The following is a 16649-nucleotide window of genomic DNA, read 5'->3' on the forward strand; positions in this document are numbered from 1 at the left end:
GGCCTGGTGACGAGAGGCTGCGGTATGCGCTGATTAGACAAGTCCCCCGAGCCTCCAGCTCCTGGCCTCACCCCGCCTGCATCTGAGCCTCTCCCTCCTCTGTTATGCCTGCTGGTATAACCGAAGTGTTAGTGGCCATCCCTGGATGGGATAGCCTTAGACCTTGCACAGATGCCTGTTGCTATGTGACCGGCTGCGCTCAGTGCCCACTGCCCTGCACAGGAAGACCACAGTGACCTCCTCTGTGCACTGGTGGCTATCGGGAGGCTCACGTCCCAACAGTGGATTTAGTCCACTGTGTCACCTCCACAGGCCGCCCTGCTGGGCTAGCCTCACCTGGTAGGGGAAGGCGCTTCCTGGGAGCCTGACTGCCTGTGGTTGCTATGGGGTGGTGGAGACGGGGGTGGGGTGTGGGGGTGGGGTGGGGGGTGCAGCGGTGCCAGCAGCGGTGCCAGAAGCAATGCGGAGCACCTGCCCTGGAGAAGGTCCACGTCCACCTGGAGGGGAGGGAGATGTCCGTGTCAGCGCTGTCTCCTGCTTGACGGGCCACTGCTGAACAAAGGCTGGCATCACGTGCCAGGGCCCCAGCTCAGGCCCTGTGGCTTCCGGGCAGCGTCAGCCTCTGTCTGGCCTTTGTTCCTGTGGAGAGGCAGATGAGGAGTCCCCTCTCAAGTTCAGGATGCTGTTCCCACATCCTTCCCACAGAAGTGTGCTCCACCGTCTAACCAGAGGAGAGCCCGTGCCCCCCGTTTTCTCGGGGAGTGGGGGTTGTGCTCGAGATTTTGTTTCTGCTCTCGGGCCCACTTTGTCCCATTGGGAACCTGTACCCAGTTTCAAGTATTAGACCAGGGCATGAACTTGTACAACAGGTGGATGTGAAAGCTACGGTATAGCAGTCCCTCCCTCCCGTCCACCCTCCCTGGGCAGCCATAGTCCCACGAGGAAGCCCTCCCTTTCCATAGCTGTGTCCACTTGCCTTATGGGCCCTGTGCGGGGCGTGGGGGGTGGGGGGACAAGCCCTCAGGCCTGAGCAGTGGTCAGCTCTGTCCTGGCCCCTTGCACCCCTCAAGGGATTGGCACTACCCTCTGGGCCTCCTCCCTGCACACCCTTAGGTGTGTCTCCGCTTACTCTAAGCTGTCTTGGCCCTGGGCGGTCTCCCTGTGGATTCCCGGCCCTACCCCTGCCGGGCTACCAATTGCCTGAGGAAGGGCTTCAGAGCCCCGGAGCCCCAGAGGCCACAACCATGCCTCCATCGCCTGCCACACCCGAGCTGTGCAGGAGCCTGGGAAGCCCCCCAGCTGCTCCCCACCCAGTCTCCTCAGCCCAGAGGGAGGCTCGCCCAGGCTCAGGAAGACCTGAGCAAGAGCACCCTCCGTATAGGCCACCATGCCGTCCATGGCCGTGGAACATTGTTCACGCATCTTGAGGAAGGAGACAGTGATGACAGGACAGTCGCCACCCTCACTCCTCAGCCTCAGGGCTCTGGTGTGTGGAATTTCATGATTCTGTCATGAAATCATAATCCAACGGAAACCCCCAGCTCCTCGCAAAGCTGGGAAATTGCCCACTGGCGGAAAGCAGGTGTGAGGAATGTTAGCAATATTGTAAGGTGATGTGTCCTTGGGGTTTGAGTGGGAGGCCAAAGAGTCTCCCTGGATCGGACCCCCACTCCCACCCCATCCCTCCCCCCACAGCCTCTATTTAACTCCGAAACAGCTTTAATTAAAAATGTGCCAGGGTGCTCACAGGCTAAATTACGGCAGTGCGGTTCATATTTTCTTTCTCGTGCTGGCTTTAAAAATCTCATCAACACAGCTGCTTCCTCCAGGATGATTCATCCCAGGACTCCGTGCATATTATTTTTCCTTCAGATTCTCTGTACCCAGCCTGGACCCGGGTAGGGGCAGCCGTAATGTAATTGGCGCTGGGGCCTCCGGTTAGCCCCCTGCCGGGGCGATAAATGAGACCTCCAGAACCACGAGCCTCACAAAAGAGCAAGCAGCCCTGGTGTTCCCTCACCCAGGCCAGAGAGCCCATGGTAGCTGCAGCTGTGTCTGGGGCTCTGGCTCTGGAAGAGAGGCTTTGGTCCAGCCCTACGGCTGGGAGGCATCTGAGCCCTGCTCTGTCTGCCTGCACAGGGCCAGGTATCATGGGGTTGCTGAATGCAGCCCGAATGCAGCCTGTGATGACATCTGTACCAGACACAGGTAGAGAAAAGGCCTGGTGGGGCGAGCGCTTCCTGGCACGGATGCTGTTAACCCACTTGGGCTGCCGAGTTGTGCCAGCGTTGCGGGGAAGGCACAGACAACCAAACTTACTCTCTGCCCAGGAGGCTGGAAGCTGAATGGCAGGGTGTCAGCGGGGTTGGTTTATCCCGAGGCCTTGCTCCTGGCTTGTTGACAGCAACTGGTCCCTGTGTCCCTCACATTGTCCCGTCTTTGATCTAATTGGTCTCTTTAAGGAGGACACCAGGCACCCCGAGGACCTTACTTTAACTTGCTCGCTCAGGCAAGAGCCCCCACCTCCAAAGGGATCTCATCCTAAGGTCAGGACTGGTGGCTGGGGCCTTGGGACTTGACCACATGATGGGGACAGTATGGCACCAGCCTGGTGTGAACCATCCGAAAGTGAGTTTGGGCCCTGGATGGATCTGAGTCCAGGTCATTTCTGTCCCGTTGTTAGCCTATAAGTTCAGGCAGAACTCCTTGTCCCTTTGTGCCTTAGTTTCCTCCACATAAGTCAGGGACGATGGTGACACCCAGCACAGGTCCTGTGGGCAGTCCTTGTCTGTCTGCCGTTTCCTGATCCCAGGGGCCTCTGACTGTGCCGTCCTGGCTGACAACCTCTGCCTGTTCCTGCATGAAGCGCCCCGTGTTGTCCTGTGTCTGAATTTGGAACAAGTCTTTTAGGAACCAGCCACCACCATCCACAACCGTTGGATGCTCCCCCCCTCCCCCCCCAATTTTTGTTCCTCACATTCCTGGGCCTGAGGAAGGTAGGGCTGCCCATCCACATGTCCCTCTGAGGTCATCTGTCTCCCTGCCTCTTTACGGTGGCCCACGTCTATCACAGCCCAGGGTACTCCTGTTCTGCCCCCCGCCTGGGCACTACAGTGCCACGGCTCTGGAAGATTTGACATGCTATCTTAGCAAGGACCTGAGCCTGTCTGCTCCCTGCCGGGGACCCTGCTGTCCACCCTCCGCAGAAGGGCAGGGCAGCCAGGTGGCCGGATGAGGCTTTGCTCCAAGGCTCAGGGAGTGCCTACCAGGAGTCAGATGCTGAGCAGAACCTAGAGACGGCTCACTAGTGCCACCTATCTGCCGGGGTTGGAAACAAGGGCCGCTGTTGTAACCTCTCTGCGCCTCAGTTTCCTTATCCATAAAACAAGACCACTAATACACCTGCCATCTGTCACTCAGAGAGTTAAAGGGACGTTGTGGGTAACCACTGAGATGTGGGCCAGTTGGTAGGGAGGGCCATGTTGGGAGCAACTCTACAGCTCTGGTGAGCCCCTGCCTGGCCGCAAGGCTTTCATACTGCAGGTCTGCATCCCTCCGATGTCTTCCTGCCTGGCCCAGCTCTCTTTCATCTCAGTGAACCAAATGCGACCTGGAAGGGTGCGGCCATCCCTGTGGTAGTGGGGATCTGGCTGTCCTGTGAGTGAGCCACACTTCACCACAGGCCTCTCTGGTCTGGTGGTCCTTCCAGGAGGTTTGACGGGTGGGTGTACGAGATTGCCTGGGTGGTAGGGGAGGTGGTGCCAGCTGGGCCGGAAGTGACCTTCTTACCTCATCTGAATACTAATGAAAAGAAGTCTCAGGGCCCCCAGCCAAAGCGGCTACCCCTTTGTTCCTAATGGCCCACAAATGAGTTAAGATTAAAGAGAAAGAAAGCAGATCCAGTCGGCATCACTGGGTAGCCTCTCAGAGCTGCTTGGGGCCTTGGGGGTACCCAAGCCCTTCAGGAGGCTGCATTCCCTAGAATCTGGGCTTGTCTCAAAACACTGAATGGCTTTTTAGGGTCTTCTTTCCCAGCCCCGAGTGTGGTGAAGCTACCCCTGCCCACCTGAGACCCCTTGTCCAAGGAAAGGGGCCGGGCGGACGGGTAGGGTGATGCTATTTTCTCTCCTTTCAGCTGCCCCGCCCCTACGGCCACCAGAGAAGCCGGCTCCAGGTAGAGCTGCTGGGGAAGGGGGTTTTGCAGTGGCTCTGAGGGCAGGAGGGCTGCTAAGCGCTGTGTGGGGTGTCTGCTGTGTCTCTTCTTCATTTCCATTCCTTCCTGGAGCTGACCACTTCTAGAATGCACGCTAGTCCTGCCTGTGAATTCCTTTTGGGGCGTGTTCCTTCTGAGCTGGCACTAATTCCTGCTTTGCAGTGTAATAACAAGCCAGCCCTGCAGTGGTATTCCTTGGCCGGCCTTTCTCGCTGGCCTATCACAGAATGCCCTGAGGCGGGAATACCACATACCGATCCTTCTAACAACCACCCCGCCCTTCTTCTGATGCCACCCCGCTACCCCAGCTCTGCAGCGGGACCCTTGCAGTACAGGGCCGGGGGATGCTGCACCTCTGAGTGGCGGAGCAAAGGTCTGGCCCACACAGCTGTGGCTCCCTGGAGGGAAAGACCCAGGCCCGGCAGCCAAGTCTCAGTCCTCACTGTTGGGCGTGTGAAACTTCCTTGGCTGGTACTCCCCACACAGTAGTGATAACCAAAGATGCCTTAAGACATCTCCAGATGTCCCCAGGGGCAGAGTTATCCCAGCTGAGAACCACTGATCAATAGCAACAGGACTGTGTGCCAGGCCTCGGGGCCTGGGACTGCCTGCCCATGCCAGCAAGGCCTTTACAAAGGGCTCAGGTCCAGTGCTGACAGCTGCAGTGGAGCAACGTGTGTGTCCAGCCTCCAAATCCTCCTGCCCTGCTCCACGTGGTCTAAACAGAGCAGCCTGTGTAGTGCATGGCCGCACACGTCCACAGGCTGCGGCAGAGGCCACTCCTCTTTGGAGACTTCTGCTCCTTCCTCTACCCGTGAGCTCCACCTTGGGAGACCTGACACAAGCGACCACCTGGACTCGTGTGGGCTTTGCTCTGGATTAGACCTGCCGAGCCCAGGTCAGTCTGTGGTCCTGGCTTCTGGCAGAATAGCTTCCCAGAGGCCTGGTTTCTGCCTGCTCTGCAGTCCTCCCTCTGCTGTCTGCGGTCCTCCCTCTGCTTCCAGCCTGGCCAGTGAATTGTCGAGCTGAGCTGTCTGTTGCCAGATGGCGCAATGCCTTCAGGCTGCCGAGGCTCCAAGAGTATTATTCAGAGTGACCCAGGCTATTAATTACACTTGGGCAAGCAATCCCACCGCCCTTTGCTCCACACGGCCAGAGATGATGGAGGCAGGACATCTGGCCCGGGAGGCAGGCCCACGGGTAGAAACAGGAAAGGCAGAAAGTAGCACCTGAAGGCCCAGGGTGGCTCTTACCTCACGCCCCCTCACACATCTGCATATCCGTGTGTGTGGGGGGCAGTAGCAATGCCTGCATCAGTGGGGTTTCCCGACCCCCAAAATAGAAGCGGGCTACAGTCAAGTGAGCAGGCTTCACAGGAGCTCTGAGGACCGAGCCACCGTGGCTCCTGGCCATGTTTCACCGTGGGGTGTCACAGGGTTGCAAGTCTGTACTGTATGTGTTCGGTGTCCTGGACACTGCCAGGGAAGGAAGAGTTGGCAGGGGACCCTGTGCCCTGTGAATAGCCCACCTCCCCACACTAGTAGCACCAGCAGCCGGGGCAAGTCCAGCTCTGGGCCCTTGGTAGTCCTGTAGTTCTTTCCCCAGTCGGTCCTGAATCGGCACAGGGCTCCCGGCCTTCTGCTCCGAGGGGCCCCTCCAGGCAGGCTGCTCGCCCCCCACTACCCCCCAGGCCTGGCGGCATCCATGCTCATGGCCTGGTGTTAAGCCTGCCACTCAGTATGTTCTCTGTGAGTGCCTCGTGAACACACTACGGATGGCACGTTTTAGGGAATGAAGTTCTCCTGGAGCAGGAAGGAGAGAGGCACAGGAAGGGGTCCCTGGCACAGCCTCTGGCCACCCGGGCACTGAAGGATAGCCTCCTTCAGTGCCCGCCCTCGGACGCCCTGGCCTGGGTTTCTCTAGCCTGAGGCTCCTCCTCCCTGAAGGCTCCACAAGCAGAAATTCCTGGAGATAGGACGGCAGCGGAGTCTGGCAGTATTGGTGGGGTAGCCAAAGGTCACACACCAAATCTGGACTAGGCACTAAGGAGGGGTGGCATCAGGTGCTGGCCTTGGGTAGGAGCTTGAGCTGCCCTAGACACTGAGGTCGCAGGGCACGTGACCCCACAGCTTCCTGGGCCTCCTTAGTCCTAGTTCAGAATCCTCAGGCTGTCCCTCAGGAGTGGGCAGAAGCGGCGCGTCCTTGTACGCTCAGACAAGAGAGGAATGCGTGTGTGGTGGTTAGCTACCGCAGCTGCAGGGACTTGGAAGTCTTGTGCCAGCTCTGAGCAGGCTGAGGGGGACCCAACCTCCCCATAGGATGTCAGGGCGGGCCGGCTTCCCGTAAGGCCTTTTGCTCTACCCTGACAAATGCCCCACCCTTCAAGGGGTCTGCAGCTCCTGCCTCCCACTCCGAGATGAAGACAGGAATTGTGCTCTGCCCAGGCTCGGGCGGCAGCTCGCAGCCTTTTTAATTTGGCTTTAAGCGTGGCAGTGGTTACTCGTTTGATGCGCCATTAGTCACGTCGCCTCTTAATGAGAGATTACGTGCGTTTTCGCCTGCCTGCTTCTGTGGCTTGCTAATAAAGTCCTGTGCACGCGCAAATATTTATAGACGCTCACCCAAAGTGTAGGGGCGAAGAGTTGCATGCTGCTAATTGGAAACCCCCACCCCACCCAAGGAAATTACCCAGGACTCTGTGGAGGGGTGTGGGTGGGAGGGGAGGAGGGCCTTAGCACATACTGCAGTGTTTTCGATTCCAGGCCGCTCAGGAGCCTGTCTGATTGAGGGCCAGAGAATCTGTGGGAAGGGAGGCCCAGCCCAAACCTAATCCTGTGTGTGGGTGAGGACGGGACATGACAGGACAGGACAGGCCCTGTCTTCTTGATCGTGGGCTGGCGGGAAACAGATCAGGCTACAGTCTGTCACCATTCTTGGTTCTGTGGCCAAATGGGATGTCATTATGTATCCTCTGCTGGGCTGGGAACCCACCTCTGGTGTCTGTACTTTGTCCAGCAGTCACAGCAAGGTGGCACGGACGTCTCCACGTTCCCACAGAACAGCATTGGTAGGCACGGTCCCGTGGGAACTGATAGATGTGTTTATGTGTGGACATTAAGTGCTCATTAGAACTTAGAAAGTGCCCTCTGCTGAAAAGAGTTTCCTGGTGGCAGAGAGCCGGTGGTGATTTAGTTTAGGGTTTTGATTTAGTTTTAGCTTGGGTAACCCCCTCAGGGAAGCCTGGTAGCTGTGGGAAGGGTCACTCATGATGGAGTTAGGGAGTACTGGGGACAGTTGGGGACAGTCTCTATCCTTGAGACCTGGTCATAGGGCACTCCACTCGCTGGTCCTTGTGTCAGGGAGGACTGATTTTTCTGTGGCCCTTAATGCCTTGCAGTGGCCTGCACAAGTCCATGGCCAGGGTACCACAGTCCCGCTTGGTGGCTAAGGCCATTTATGAGGTCTCTCGGGCAATCTCTTTGCAGATGATGCTATCTGGGGCCACGCCTAGAGTCATGTGGAGTTACCTCAGGAGGCTTCTGGGTGCCCACATGAGTGTGGCTCATACCCAAGGCTGAGGGTGGAGACAACGCCAACCCCCACCAGACCCCTGTATTCCCCGCTGCCCCAGGGCAGTGGCTGGACTCTGTGGTCTGTCTCCACAGGTTGGGGGTGGTATAGTGCTGTGGAGTGACTATCCCACCTCTTTGGTGGTCGGGCACCTCTGTCTAATGTCTGAGTTTTCACTGTCTCCACCTGCAGGTGGCTAAGGCTCGCAGCCCTGGGAGTTGGGTGTTGTGAGGCCTGAGGTATGGGGGCTAGGCCCTGTGGCTGGCAGGAGGCCAGCAGTGGAATGTGGGGGTCCCTTCCAGGCTGGATGAGGGGGCTGCTGGGTGGGTGGGGAAGCCCTCTCTTGGGCTGCTACACACACAGCTGTCCCTTCCTGCCAGCCAGCCTGGCCTCTTCCCTTCCGGCTTTGTTTGGGGAACTCAGCAGCCTGCTGACTTACGGACATTCCCCTGCCGCTTTTATCTGCCTCGTGGGGTTCCTCCTTTCCTTTGAAGTCTCAGTGGCCTAGAAAGGAAGGCTGCCTTCTGCGGGGCTGGACCAGGAAGGTGGACAGTCTGGACCACACCTTGTCCACCACGCAGGTTCCCTGGCCCTCAGAGACTCTGGCTCCTGGTCGTGGGTCACTAGCCTGGCTTACAGGGATTTTTTGGTTTTTCTCCTAAGGGAGCTACCTCAGGGCAGCACGTCTGCCCATGTGTCCTCCTGATTCTGGTTTGCACTGGTTCTTGTGGTGGGCTGGGGAGCGGGCTTCTCTGTCTGATGGGAGAGCCTGGGAGGGTGTGCGGGGCAGACAAGCCGCCATGCAGAGGGTGACATGCTGACTGAGAGCAGCGCCCGCCCGGGCTAGGGCAGGGTCTGGCTTAGGGCCTGCGCCCTTCTCTCTCCCTGGCTCTGACTCTCTTCCTTTTCCCCCTAGCAGGCGGGCTCCGGAGAGTTCCGGACGCTTCGGAAAGGCTTCTCCCCATACCATTCGGAATCCCAGCTTGCAGCCCTGCCGCCCTCCTACCAGGAAGTCCTGCAGAACGTAAGTGTCCCCGCCGCCGCCGGAGGTCCCCACCACTCCTGGTCCAGAACCCTCAGAATCCTTGCTCTGAGCTCCAGAGGAGACAGACAGAGGCGAGAAACAGGCTGTTTACAGACCAGGGCTTGAGGGTGCGCTGTGGTTAAAAAAACAAAAAGACTTTGGGCTTTTGCCTGAAGCCCCAGTTGTGTCTGGGGCCGCCATGGGGGAAAGTCAAGCTTGGAGAGCCAGCCCTGAGTGTGTCCTTCCTTACTCTAGTCTCCTGGGGACCCAGTGAGGAAGTCAGAAGCGAAGCGTTGGGTAGGTGACATTGGTGACATTGCTCCACTTCCAGGGTGCACGGCAGCAGGTGCCAGGCCCAGCACCAGTTTCTAGCCTGCTTGTGATTCTGTAGCCGAGAGAGGAAGCCTGCTGGCCTGAGATTTAGCTTCGGAGCTGTAGCCTCGGGAGTTAACGGGCCGTGTCCCAGAGGCCCTCGGGGTCATCTGCTGCATGCTCCCCTGGGCTCTGAGCTGCCTTGGGTGGGAAGCAGGTAACGGTTGGAGTCCCAGGAAGTGACCGTGCGTTTGTGTTTGTCAGCTCAGTGGAGGGAGGATCATGGGATGCTGCCCTAATCTGCCCGTGGGACAGTGTGACAGTGAGTCCCCACCTGCTCAGGCCTCCAGGAGCACCCCATGAGAGTCCCTGTGGCTGCTCTCACACCTCACACCTGCGTGCTAGGCTCTTCTGGTCCAGGCCTTCCTGGGAAGTGTGCAGGTCCCTCTCCTGCTCTGCACCCCCTCCTCCCCCATGATGACCAGCAAGGCTGACCGTAGCTCTGTGGTCAGCCCTTGGTGGGCCACAGTGCCGGCACAAGATGGCTCATGCTACCACTGGCAGGCGTCCTGTGCTCTTTCTCTTCAGAAGCCTGGCGGCCTCCTCCACCTATTGACACTGCAGATAAACCAAATATTTACCAAGGAGCCCCGTGACCGAATGACGCCGCCGTAATCGGCGATGCCACCCAGGGGCTGCTTCCTCAGGCTATCCCTCTCTCGGCCCTCCCGCATTCTGCCTTCCTCTATTCTGGTGGTGGATCCCTGTCTGCCTGAAAACAGCCTGCTGGGGCGTAAATGGAAGGCTTTCAAATGTCAGCCTGCCAGGTACCAGGCCCCTTCCAAGAGCCCCTAGGGGACATGACCCCACCCCCCTTCAACAGTGCTGACAGAAGGCTAGCAGAATGTAGGAATGTTCTGGAAGGTTTCAAGGTAGAGGCCATGAGAGGGGTTCATGTATCTCACCCCATAAGAGAGGCTGCCACTCTGCTCTGGGGAGGAGGGAGTGAGCCTTACGGGGTGCAGCAGACTGCAGGCCCTAATGGGTGAGGGCGTGTGCTCATACTTAAATGGGCCTGGAGGTCGGGGGTCAGCGTGGGCTTGCAGAGCAGGGCATATCTCTGTTCCTTGAGGTCTGTGAGCTGAAGACCTTCAAGTCATCCGTTTATGGTAGTGAGGCAAAGGGCAGAAGGCAGTGCGAGCCCAGGGGAAGGACACCTTGGGCGGAGTGCCCCATGGATGCCAGCCATAGCCGTTACCAAGGCTACTGCATGCAGGGGATGAAGGCTCAAAGGTCAGGACTGTGGGCCTGGCTGGTCACCTTGACCCTCCGTGCTGTCACTGCCTGGCCACCGTCTCCTCCACACTGGGGCCAGTCTCCTTAAGGTGTGCAGGTCCAATAGGGCAGCAAAGTCAAACGTTACAAGTCCCCAGATGAAAGCGGGTGGGCATGTACACCCTCAGCCCTTCCTGCCACCAGCATCTGGAGGAGGTGGGTCCTGACAGGAGCATTAACGCATGGACAGGCAACTTGGGAAAAGCTGGGCTATACTCGAACTCTGGGTGTGGCAGAGACCCGAGTTGCAGGCCTAGAGTCATGCATACCAGCTGACTTGGACAAGCACACTGCCCTCATCTGCGGGATGGATTTGTTTGTTTAATCACTTGGGACTGACCTGCCCAGCGCGGGTGCCTTGGTGATTGGGAGGCCTCAGTGCCCGAGCGACGCTAACCCCAATACCTCAGGCGCTCTAACCAGTCATTAAGAGTTGAGCAACGACCGCTCCCTGCCCTCCCTGCTGCCTGCTGCCTGGGTGTGATCAGAGCCAGGAGGACTAGACTGCGAGCAATCCGTCTGCTTGCCTCCTGCCTTTCTTTTACTGCTGGAGGGGCCCCAGCAGCCCCTTAGAGACTGGTACAGACGAGGAAGCAGGCCGGGCGCATAGGGGCGAATTGGGGACAGGCTCTTTCCCAGGACAGGGCGGCAGTGCACATAGGGAGGGATGTGGGCACCGCAGGACGATGCCTTAGGACCAGACCCCTCTTTAGTTGTTTGGCTGGCACCCTCTGCTGGCCAGTGGGGGAAGTGTGGTCTCTGCTCAAGACTAGCCTAGCCTGGGCGGCAGCCACGAGTAAAAGACATCCTTACCCACCCACCCACTCCCTCTCCCCTTTAGTTTCCCTGTTTACTAACCAGGCAGCCTGAGCTAAGTTAGAGGCGTACTTGCTGGGCATTCTCCCACATTTTTGCCTGCTTCCTGTGACATGTGACACAGGAAGGGAGGACATTGAGGCTCTGAGCAGGCCAAGGCAAGAATCAAGTCCCAGTTAAAGGGACCATGCATGCCCAGCTCTGGCTTTCCTAGCGCCCAAGCCCTGCTGGGGCGGACCCCACCCCCACCCCCTCACTCCCCCCACCCCCCCACCCTGTGTCGGCACAGCGTCATCAGCCTGTGAGGCCCCAGTGCATCCTTGCCAGGTGGACTGAGAGAAACAGGCTTGGTGGACAGGCTGTGGGGGAAGGGCCTAAGGACAACTGTAAAATCCCAACTGCTTTGGCTGGACGGGACTCATCCTCTAGGGCCTGCCTCTTTGATTGCTGGGACTGGGAGCAGTCTTGGGGCCCAGGTCTTGCAGAGTTCTGTGTTCAGGCTGACTCCGGGCACCAGGTTACAGCCATTTAGTGCTCTGGTTTCTGAAGAACCCCCTCCTACTCGTCCCTGGGGCACTTCTTAGTGCTTTCTTAATTGCTCTGTGGTCCATATTGATAGCCCAGGACAGAAGCCTTTGCCTTGCTTACGGTCACCAGGAGGGCGGGAAGCTGGAGGGAGGCTGGGCCAAGTGCTCAGCTGCCGAAGGGCTGGGTCTGTCTTCAGCCCTTACCTTTGAACGCGCCACCCTGGTGGCCAGGTCTGGGCCAAGGGGCGGGAGCAAGGCTCAGGATAGGTTGGGTGCTTCCCCCTCCCCCCAGCCCCTATCTCATCCTGGCTGGGTGCTGGCTCCATGTAAGTCAAGCTGGTGTCTATCCAGTGACAGGCGTCTGGGACCCCCGCCGGGGCTCATCCGTGCTGTTCTTTCTACAGGGCCCGGCCTGCCCCGTACCTGAGCTGCCCTCACCCCCTTCCACAGTCTACAGCTCGGCTGGACAGAAGCCTGAGGCTGTCGTGCACGCCATGAAGGTAAAACGTGCCCTTCGCCCCCATGAGCACATGAGGGGACCATGGGCTCACGGCACCCCAGTCCCCACAGGTGCTGTCTTCAAGCTTGGGGCACTCGAGCTGGGAGTGGTGGGACTGCGCCCATGTTGGTGGCCGGGGACAGAGTTGCCTGGAGCACTGCGGGACTTGTGCTGGCTGTAGCCTTGAGCTCTGCAGTTGTCTGCCCAGCCTGTGGTGTTGCTGCTGGGGGAACTGACCAGGTATAGGAGGGCAAGTGTTCCCCTAAGGCCAAAGAGCGGCTCAGGCTGGGCATGAGGCTGGAATGGAAGGTCCAGGCCAGCCTCGTGCCTCTAGGTCCGAGCATGCAGGTTTCATGATCCTGATGCCTATACTTCGGCCCTGCCTGTGGCAGGGCTCTCCCGGTTTCCTTTGTATGCTACCCCACAGTCCTTACCCACTCTTGTGCACAGACTGTCACGTGGGAGCTGGCAGTGACTGCCGTGTCCAACGTGGATGGGTCCAGGCTGTCCGTCACACCCTCGTTAACTCCTGAAGCAAGCCCACCAGAAGCCCCTGCCCCACCTCCCTAGTTTCCATGGTAGCTCTTTGATGGCCTCCTCCTGACCCTTTTCTCTTCAGGTTCTGGAAGTACACGAGAACCTTGACCGGCAGCTTCAAGACAGCTGTGAGGAGGACCTGAGCGAGAAGGAGAAGGCCATCGTTCGAGAGATGTGCAACGTGAGACACTTCCCCAGGCCGGGGGGGGGGGGGGGGGATGGGCGGGGCGGGGCCGGGAGTGTGGCCCCTGCTTCTCACTCACTCAGCTATGGCTTGGGAGGATGGCTGGCTCTGGGAGTCCTGGCTCATTACCCCTCACCAGCTCTATCCCATCCCTTTGGGACGCTGGACAGAGCCTGAGCGCTGGTTTCTTTGCTCACTGGGGCCCCCTGGTGGCCTCTGGCCATGCAAGTGGCATGTTCTCTCCCACCTACCACTTGCCATCCCCACTGGACCCTCACCGAAGCCAGCAGGAGAGTGGTTTCACAGGGCCTGAGCCTGGTGCCTAGGCTGGCTGGGGTGCCCTGAGGTGCACCTCATGTCGTCTCCTGAGTCTACAGATCCCACTGGACATCTTTGGAGATGAGGCCACACCTAGGAGTAGCCTTCTTGGGGTCAAAGTGACTTTGGCAGTGGGCAGTTTGGCAGCAGTCTGAGCACCGCTCCTTTCCTCAGCTTTCTCTCCCAGCTCCATGGTTCTGAGGACATGGGGTTCTTCTGCAGGGTGGTAGGGCGGTACTATGGGTAGGTTTGGGGCGAGCCTTCCACTAACACTGTGCCTCCTCACAGGTGGTCTGGAGAAAACTGGGGGATGCTGCCAGCACCCAGCCCTCCATCCGGCAGCACCTGTCTGGTAATCAGTTCAAGGGGCCATTGTAGGGCCACTTCTCTGTGGACGTGGACTGGCCCTGCCTGGAGTCTGGGGCCTTGGACCTGGCAGAAACTCTGGCCTAGCCACCGTCTTTCTCCGTGGTGAATTGTACATAGGACACAGCCCACCCTGGCTGCCCTGGTGTGACACTGACAGCCAGGCCTCCACCTCCTGCCTCCCTCACCAGCAAACCTTGGGAAGACGAGAAGCCACTGCCTGCTCACTGCAGCATGGTGGCCAGGGCAGCCTGGCTCCCCGTCTGAGCCCCATCTTTCATTAGCAAGAAGCTTCTGAGACTCCAAGCCAAGGGACTGGGGAGATGGCCTGCTCTTGGTAGAAGTCCCTCAACGAGTATTCTAACTCACTGTCCCTTACACTGGACAGAAGCCGCCAGAGGCTGAATTGCGATGCAGGTGGCGCTTTTCTGCTACCCTGCCCGAGCCAGGACCCCAGGTCATGGAGCACTGGATCCCCTGTCACCTGGGGGTCGGTGGCGAGCCATGGCGAAACCAGCTGCTGCTCATTAGCGTCCAGTCCTTTAGTAACGTCTCCTTGCCTGAGTCAGGCTTGGTTACCTCTTAGGCCTCTCCTGCCAGGTTCCCTTTTCTGGTTTACAGCAACATAGGAAGGTTCTGGAGAACCCCAGACGGGCTGAGCTCAGCATTCTTAATGGGCAGGTAGAACTGGGCCACTGCCCTGGGTCACTGTCATTGTGACGAACGCCCCCCTCCCCCCCCCCCCCCCCCCGCCGCCCCCAATCCCCCGTGTGCTCTGGGTCACTACGATGGCGATACAGGAGCCGCCCCTGATGAGTTTTCCCTGGGAAGGAAGGGGCATGAGCTGGTTCTGGCTTTAGCCTGCTGCGTGGCCTTCAGCTAGCCGCTCAGCCGTTCTGGGCCCCTGCAGTTCCTTTTGGCTTTGTTCACTCTAGAGACCAGCCCAGTTGGGTGGGCCTCAGTCCTCACCACAGAGGAGCTCATGTGGTAACCTGCTGGGAGCATGCTAGGCCAGCCTGTTTGTCATGCTGTCTCCTCACAGGTCACATCTGAGCCTTAGCCCCTCCCTCCAAGGGACCTGGGGGTCAAATGCACGCTTCAGTGCACGTGTTCACGCCCCAGCCGGCGGGTGACACATGACCGACAGGGGTGATCTCTGATGTGGTGTGAAGAAGATGAAGATTCGGGTGCTCTTGTGAACCATGCAGACGCTATCTGCAGGAGAACCCTGGCCACACTGCCGGCGTCACCCGTACTGTACTGTGTATTTACACCCAACACCCTCACACTGTCCTCCCGCAATGGTACTTAGAGCCCCATGCAGCAAGCCCAAAGAACTCGTCCTTGCCTCAGGTCCCTCCCATATCCTGTGAGCAGAGGGGACAGGCCGAGAAGGTGGGTGGCATCTTTGCTTCCCAACCAGCCACGGCCCCGTAACCTTGGGCTGTTCCTAGCACCTTTGCTACCCACACCCTTGGGTCCCACACTCTCAGGGGAAAAAAAGGCCCATGGCCCTTGGTGTGCCCAGGGAGTTGTGCAGGGGCGGTAGGGGAGTGGCCTACTGCTCTGGCTGTTGTCGGCGGCACTGGGAAGCTTTCTAGAAGGAGCTGCTATGTGGTCAAGTGATAAAACTTGGAATTCCACCTGCTGAACCAACCTGGTCCTGGGTATTTCCAAGTGGGCTGCTGGGCAGGCAAGACCCTTCCTGGTTCTTCGAAGCCAAGCAACCCCAGAATAATGTTGAGGTATGTGGGCCCACACAAGGTGGGAGCCATGTCAGAGTCCCAGGCAAACCTGTATCAGGATAGTTTAGCCACCTCTGAAATAAGCAATAAGCAAGAGCTCCTGGGATCTGGAGACGGGCCTTTCCTAGGACGGCCTTTCCGTTTTGGAGAGGTGTGACCCTGTCCCGAATGCTGCAGAGGCGTCCTGTAGGCCCCTCTGCTCTCGTGCAGGGTGGAACAAGCTGTCCCAGCCCTCAGCAGTAGGCTGGTTTCTCTAGGACAGCCTGGCATGTCTCAAACCTAACAGGCCAGCAGCCGCCGTTGAGCCCTGGGCTAGGGAGGGCAGGTGGTGGTCCGCGACCCCTTCCTCTGGAGCCTTAGCCTTCGCAGTGCTGACTCTGCTGCACCCAGGCGCTCCATATGCTTGTGCTGGCTCCACCCCCACTGTGACAGGTCACCCGGCCCCATCTAGGTGGCCTGGCCTTCCTGGAGCCAGGATCTGCTGAGCACATCTTCATTCGCGTTCAACAGCCACTCGCCAGTGTTTCAAGACAAAGTGACCTTTCATTTTTCTTTCTTGAAACTTGAGAGGAAGTGAGATACATACTACTGATTTTTTTTTTTTTTTTAAAGAAACAAACTAAATGCATGGCTGCGGAGTGGCAGAGGTGTCTATTTTCATACTGTGGGGGAAAGTATGCTGCTTTTGGGAGGGGCTGGAACGCCTGCTTTCTGCCCTGGGCCAGTCTTCTATAGATAGGAGTTGGTAGTGAAACCTGCAGCTGCCCCTCCTGCCCTGGCCGTGCAGAGCTGGAGCCCGTGCACTTCAGCTGTTTCTACCTTCTATTGAACCACGTTGATTTGTGGAGAGAGAGAAAAAATAGAACTTTTGATAGTGTGGTAAAAGCATTGATTTGAACTATTTTAGTAAAAGGAGTAACATATAAGATTGTGACAGTGTCTACTTTGAACTAGATAATAAAGGCCTCTTTGTGAGCCTCGGAGCTGGGTGTGTAGTGCTTTCTGTTGTGAGCTGACGGCTGGTTGGGCGGGCTGCTGGCCCCATGCGGGATAGTGAAGACCACTCATGGTTCGTCTTGGGAGCAGAACAGGCGGGTTTCCGAGCCTGATCCTACAGAAGCTCACGTAGCCCAGAACAGCGGGTCCTCCAAAGGAGGGAGGCATGGGCCACGGACAGACGACTGAGGCAGAGTGGTGTTACTC

General features: G+C 58.3%; 1 protein-coding gene across 4 annotated transcripts in view; it reads left to right on the plus strand.

Moving 5' to 3' along the window:
• The window catches only part of Ccdc85c (coiled-coil domain containing 85C), a 71414-nt gene extending 55362 nt beyond the window's left edge, over positions 1-16052 (plus strand). The window contains exons 3-7 of one of the 4 annotated variants that reach the window (XM_052185102.1): positions 4136-4174; positions 8700-8807; positions 12202-12297; positions 12916-13014; positions 13624-16052. In XM_052185102.1, the coding sequence (XP_052041062.1) occupies positions 4136-4174; positions 8700-8807; positions 12202-12297; positions 12916-13014; positions 13624-13713 (432 nt within the window). In that variant the 3' untranslated portion in view covers positions 13714-16052. The remainder of the gene's footprint in view (positions 1-4135; positions 4175-8699; positions 8808-12201; positions 12298-12915; positions 13015-13623) is intronic. The other 3 variants (XM_052185103.1, XM_052185106.1, XM_052185105.1) reach the window with 3 other exon arrangements.
• The last annotated feature ends 597 nt before the right edge of the window (positions 16053-16649 follow it).

Source organism: Apodemus sylvaticus, chromosome 6 (assembly GCF_947179515.1).
Source record: "Apodemus sylvaticus chromosome 6, mApoSyl1.1, whole genome shotgun sequence".
Lineage (NCBI taxonomy): Eukaryota > Metazoa > Chordata > Mammalia > Rodentia > Muridae > Apodemus > Apodemus sylvaticus.